Source organism: Chinchilla lanigera, unplaced genomic scaffold, assembly GCF_000276665.1.
Source record: "Chinchilla lanigera isolate Chin_1 unplaced genomic scaffold, ChiLan1.0 scaffold00056, whole genome shotgun sequence".
Taxonomy (NCBI): domain Eukaryota; kingdom Metazoa; phylum Chordata; class Mammalia; order Rodentia; family Chinchillidae; genus Chinchilla; species Chinchilla lanigera.
The window spans coordinates 11,597,727-11,604,070 of record NW_004955457.1 but is presented as its reverse complement, the minus strand read 5'-3'; the positions used below and the strand labels follow the sequence as shown (position 1 = coordinate 11,604,070).

General features: G+C 40.2%; 1 protein-coding gene across 1 annotated transcript in view; it reads left to right on the top strand.

Moving 5' to 3' along the window:
- The window catches only part of LOC102029370 (cytochrome P450 20A1), a 60,914-nt gene that overhangs the window by 42,694 nt on the left and 11,876 nt on the right, over positions 1-6,344 (top strand). Inside the window, exons 7-8 of the mRNA XM_005397043.2 lie at positions 3,670-3,785; positions 4,615-4,669. Coding sequence (XP_005397100.1) covers positions 3,670-3,785; positions 4,615-4,669 — 171 coding nt within the window. The remainder of the gene's footprint in view (positions 1-3,669; positions 3,786-4,614; positions 4,670-6,344) is intronic.

Below are 6,344 nucleotides of genomic sequence, written 5' to 3'. Positions count from 1 at the left end.
ATGGTCACAACTAGAGACCTTACTCATAAGTGAAATAAATCAGACCTACATGTGCAAGCACCGCATTGTCTCACTAATGTAAAACCTGAAAGAGTTAATAAAACTCGGAGGTGTGATAGACATTGTGAAATGATAGGAAAACGCTCAAGGGTAAAGGGCAACTGGGATGTGGGAAAAGAGAAGGGAAAGAAGGAGAAATTTTGTATGTATATATATACAGGATGATTAACATAGTTGATCTACTGTCTTCTATTTCTTTGCTGAAAGAAACTGTTAGTGAGTCCTTGATTGATCAATATTGCATGTCTCTATTTGTTTTTATGAGAAACCACTTTGAAGGTACCAATATGTAATAGAACAAGCATTGTTAATTTCCTACCACTTTGTTTGTAAATCTGTATTGTTTGTATTGTTCTTTTGCTATTTTAAAAGGTTGTAAAAGGTTGTCTGTCTGTTAATGTTTTCCTCCTTTTATTTTTAAAATAATAAAAAAAAAAGAGTTTCTTTTGGCAGTGCTGGGATCGACCCAGAGCCCTGAGCCAGGCTAGGCAAGTGTTGTACCACTGAGCTGCATCCCAGGCCTCAGGTTCTGGTATCTATAGTGGAATCCCATGGCTTCATCAGAGCTTTCTTTGCTTAAGTGAATAATTCCCAGCCTGCTCTGCACGTTAGAATCCCTTGGGAAACATAAAACAAGCTGAAGGTGAGGCTCCATCCTAGCCCAGTTTACTCCAAACCCTGGGCATCAGATAGCTTTGACAAGCTCTCTGAGTTATTCTCATGTACTCAATAGTACGAAGAATGTACAGCAGTAATCCCCAAACTTCGCTGCACATTCAGACTTTGAAAGTACGGAAGCCCGGCTCCTACCTCTGCACGCCCAGACCTAACTGCTGTGAGGTGTGACTTGTGTTTTCCCAGAAGCTTCCCAGGTGATGCTCATGTGGTGCAAAGTTCAGGTACTGTTGCACTGTGCTGTTTATAATGTCTCATTGTGTTACATTCATTCAGTCCTATAAACACTTAGAGAAGATTGTTTTAGGTGCTGGGAAGATGTCAGGGAATAAACAAGTATAAAATTCTTGCCTTTGTTGGCAGCACATTGTGGAAAGAGACAGTGGTCTAAATAAGTAAACTGAGGTGTCAAACGGTGGGAAAAGCTATGGAGAAAAGTAGAACTGGGATGGAGATGGACAGTGCTGGGTGAAGAGGGTGCAATTTTAAGTAGTTCTCAGGACAGGCCTCACTGAGACGAGATTATGTTTGAATAGTTGTAAGATGAGGAAACCAGTCATGCAGGCCGTGTGAATTCCTCAATATCTCAAGGAAGAAGATTTCCATGTAGAGAAAATGTAGCTGCAGAGTCTTCGAGGGAGGCTCCTCCTGGTGTACCAGACAACACTATGGCTAACGTGAATCCTGAGAGGCGCAGAAGTCAAAAGACTGGGGAGAGGGGCAGCATTTGCGTGGCTTATAGACCACTGTGTGACTAGGTTGTTACTCTGAGCCGTGACTCTTTTGAGGAGTTACGACTTCAGTTACGTTTTGAGAGGCTCACTCTGGCTTCTGTGATAGACTGTTGGGGTCCAGACCAGGAGCAGAGAGACCGCTTAGGTGGCTATTCATTGAAGTGTGCAAATGAGATAACATGGCTCAGGCCAGATAGCAGGCAGCAGAAAATAGAAAACAACAACAACAAAGAATAATCCTGTATTTGAAGGTAGAACCATTAACACTTGCTGACAGACCAAATGTGGAGTGTAACAGACAGACTGCGAAGTTTTAGGCCTGAGTAATTGGAAAATGAAGTCAGATTGTGTCTTGGTTACTTTTCTCTTATTGCTGAGACAAAATACCCAGAGCCCAAAATTAAGGAAGGAAAGGTTTATTTAGCTCATAGTTTGTGGAGATTTCAGCCCATAATCAGCTGGCTCCAGGGAAGAGTGGTGTAACACAGCGGCATAGTTCAAGGCTGCAGAAGACAACAAAAGCAACAAGAGCGAAAAGGGGGAGAACAAGTCTCCTTTCCTCCTTTATGTTGTATGCAGGTCACCCGCCCTCGGATGGGTGTAGCGCTCACACCATCTCTGTCCCCTCCTCTTGCACAGGTTCAGGATGTTTACATAGTAAGGCCCCTGGCCCCTGTAGTCACTTAATTAAACTTCTAAACTTCTCAAGTTAACACAATGAACAATATCCTAGAGGGAAAGGGTATGTCCTCTACGCCCCAGGATGTAGAACTACAGAGTTACTTAGTTAAGCTTCTCGACTGCTCAAGTTGACACAATGTAGCAACCATTACAGATGGGGAAGCCTGTGAGAAGGTGCAGATTTTGCAGGAAAGATAAACCCAGCTGATCATTCATGTTGGGTATGTTTCAGACATGCAAGTGGAGATGTTCAGTTTGTTGTTAAAAATAGGAATATGGAGTTCAGAGAAAGAGGTCCGCACTAGAAGGAAAAATGTGGAATTGTTTAGTACATAGATTAAAGCCTTGAGACTAGCAATCACTAAGGTAGCAAAGCCCAGAAACCTAGCCTGGTCTTTGGATATTACATCGTTAAGAAATACAAGAGCCAGGAGTGGTAGCCCATGCCCATAATTCTAGCTACTTAGGAAGCTGAGGCAGGAGGACCATAAGTTTGAGGCCACTAACTTTGGACAAGTTAGTGACAATGTGTTTCAGAAACACAGGGTGGGGTGCTAGCACTGTGGCCCCAGCTTCGTGGTAGAGCACAGGCCTAGCATGCACTCCAGCATGTGCAAGGCCCTGGGTTCCGGAGAGGAGAGGAGGGGAGGGGAGATAGAAAATAACTCAAGCGCTGAGAAGGAATCAAAAAGAAGGCAGGAAGGTGGAAGGGGAGGATGAAGACTGGGGAATACACAATACTGGAGAAGTATTAACTGCAGCAGATCTTTTAGGTTTCATGATTTACTTTTCTGATTATTTCACATCTATTTCTATCCTGTCCCTTGATGAGCAATACCGGATTTGAAAGAAGGAAGTTAGCAATACGGAGTTTAGAAGGGAAGTGGATAACATGAAGGGAGAAGCTTGTGTGTTTGGGTCCGCTAAGGTGCTGGCATTGTTCTACTTCTTGACCTGGGCGTATTGGTATGGTTGTTTGCTTTGTAATTATTCCTTAAACTGTACTTAGGTGCTTCGTGCTCTTTTTTATGTATTTCTTCTAGTCCTGGAGATTGTGTCCAGAGCCTTTGCACTGAGTTACCTCCCCAGTCCTTTCTTTTTATTTTTATCATTTTATTTTTAAACAGGTCTTGCGACACTAAGTTGTCTAGGATAGGCTCAAAGTTGTGATCCTCCTACCTCAGCCTCCCAGGGTGCTGGCATTCTAGAAGTGCACCACCATGCCTGGTTTATGTATTTTAAATTTAACAAAAAGAGGAAGAAAAGAAAGATATGTTTAGGTAGAAGTTAGCATATTAAAATTGTTGGTTATTGGGCCGGTAGCGTAGCACAGTGGTATGTGCTTGCCTAGTATACATGAAGCCTTGGGTTCAATCCCCAGCCCTGAAAAAAATTATGGGTTACCTTCTCTAAAAGTTTTATTCTGCACATGAAATGTTGTGCAGGTTTATTTTTAGAGAGTCTAATCTCCACAAATGCTTGTATTCTAAAATGTTGTGTTTTTTTGTTTTTCTTTAAGCACTTGTACAATTGGAATCTATTTTAAAGAAAATCATAAAAGAACGAAAAGAAAAGAGCTTCAGTCAACATATTTTCATTGACTCTTTAGTACAGGGAAACCTTAATGACCAACAGGTGATGTAATTGTTAAACATTTATCAAATACAATTAATCCACACGCCCTCCTGGGATTCAGTAGCTTTTCTTTTATTGTACACCATGAGTAGCACCAAGTACTTAGTCTACTTTTACAGTATTTAGCTCTTCGAGGCAGCTGTACATTATTTAATATTTGGGTAAACAGATGTTGAGGCCAAATTCTCTGATCATAAAAGAAAAGGATTTATATAAGTCTTTCTAGACCAAGCCACCTGGTCTCCAAGTGACCTGCCTGGTCATTCCCACAGTGACCGGGTTTGGCAGCTGGGCTTGTTTGCAGTGCTTGTCTGTTACCGCTGGGGCTTCACTGTATTTATGGTGTTATCAGGCCAACGACAGGAATGGAGTCATTTCCCACCCATTCACTGTAGAAACCTTCTGCCTCATTCAGCACATGCAAGTCCTGGTGGCAGAAGTGGTTTTCTGTATTGGGCCAGTAGTGTAGCACAGTGGTTTTCAATACAGAAGTTAATCAGGCTCCAAGGACAGTGCTGGGCTCTTCTCTACTATTCCCAAGGCTTTGTTGCTTCACCAAGCCAAGCCAGAAAAATAGGACTGAACCAGTCTGTCAAAGCGTAGCATGATCCGGTAACATTGCCAACTAAATATTGATTGCATCCAAAAGGTAATATAATGTTTGGGTTGTTTTTTGTATTATTATATTTTCATATTAATCAGGGTAAAGAAATAATAATATACTTTTTCCCCTTTTATTGACCCTGATGTTATTCTCTGGATTATTTTAATAGGACTTAGCATAGACCATCTTAAATTTCATATTTCTAAACTTAGTTTTGTTTCTTAGATCCTGGAAGACAGTATGATATTTTCTCTGGCTGGTTGCATAATAACTGCAAAATGTAAGTATAAATTGAGTTCTTTTTCAGAAGGATTATCAAATATACAAGGGTTAAGTTGTTCTAAAATAAAGGAAGCACTGTCTGCAAGACCTCTTTATAACATCCCTTTCCTGCTTTTTATTCTTGTATAAAAGGATTGATTTACACAGGTGCTTTTTTTTTTTTTCTCACTCCAAGTGCTTGATGCCACCTCTGAAAATTGCCATAAATTTCTTGGCACATTTTTGGATTGTGAATTCTAGTTAGTGCCTTTAAAATGAACTGCTGTTGACACCTTCGCAGCTGAGCATGAGTGTTTCCACTCCCTGCTGCTGCTTTCACTGTGACACAGTCGGCTGTGATTAAGGTCTGCAGTCAAAGAAGTAGGCCACAGAGGTCAGGATTTACAGGAACTCCTCTTGCTGGAATTGAAGGTGATTTTGATTTTGATTTAAATTGTAAAATGTGTGATCTAAGTTCCCTTACTGGTTTTTAGATTAGTAGAATAGCATTCATTCATTCTGTATTGATTAAAATATGTTTATAGGTATAAATAATATTAAAGTACTTACAGGAAGTATTAGGATATCAGCTTAAAATCTAAGGACTGTAGGTTCACTTGAAGGATTTCATTTACAGCTCTTTTTAAGGAACTTTTTTAAAATGCTGAGTAAGGGCCAGGGATATAGCTCAGCGGTATAGTCGCCTGCCTAGCAAGCACAAAGTCCTGAGTTCCATTCCTGGTACCAAAAACAAAGATGAGTACAAATATAAACTTCCAGATATTATAGATTAAATGAGATTTATGTAAGCATGTGTCAGAAATAATGTATTCTACTTTTTAAAATGCTTATATGTTTTAAAAATACATTACATTAAAAACATACCTTTGCTAAAGATCTTCAAAGAATCTGAATCAGTTTTGTGCTCTGAACGTCACAAAAAGTGACCATTTCAAGATATTTTTCGAAGGCAAGATAGGCAGAAAACCTTAATTAAAGTTCTTGCTCTGGTAGTTAGTATTAGCCTTCATCTACACTTTTTGTTTTCTTAAGAGAAATGTTTAGCTCTACTGAGGAAGTGAGAGTGGCACACATTTGTAATCTCAGGTAGTTGGGAGGCTCAGGCAGGAGGACTGCAAGTTTGAGGCCAGTATGGGAGACTCATCAAGATCCTGACTCAAAAAGTTCAAAGAGGGCAGGAGTCTGGGGATGTAGCTCAGCAGTGGAGTGCTTGGGTAGTGCTTGACCCATTCTTATGGTCCTGGGTTCAGTCCCCAGTACTGCCATTAAATTTCCTCAGATTACATTGTTAGGCTGTCCAGTCATATTTTTAATGAGTATATAAAAACAAACAAAATAAAAAAAAAGTGTTTGAGATTATTAAACTTAAATGGTTATATTTATTTAAGTGATAATAGAGTCAAACAGGGTATATTAATGGTTACTTTATGCAACCCTGTGCTGACTTCTTCAGTTGTATATTAGTATATATTGTAAAATTATACTACATATTGTACACTGTACAGGTTTTCATAGTTCTTGCAAAATAGAAATTCTGTGGTCCACTCAAAAGCCATAGGGAAGCCAGGTGTGGTGGTGCACGCCTGTAATCCTAGCACTCAGGAGGCTGAGGCAGGAGGATCATTGCAAGTTTGAGACCAGCCTGGGCTACAAAGTGAGCTCAAGGCCAGCCT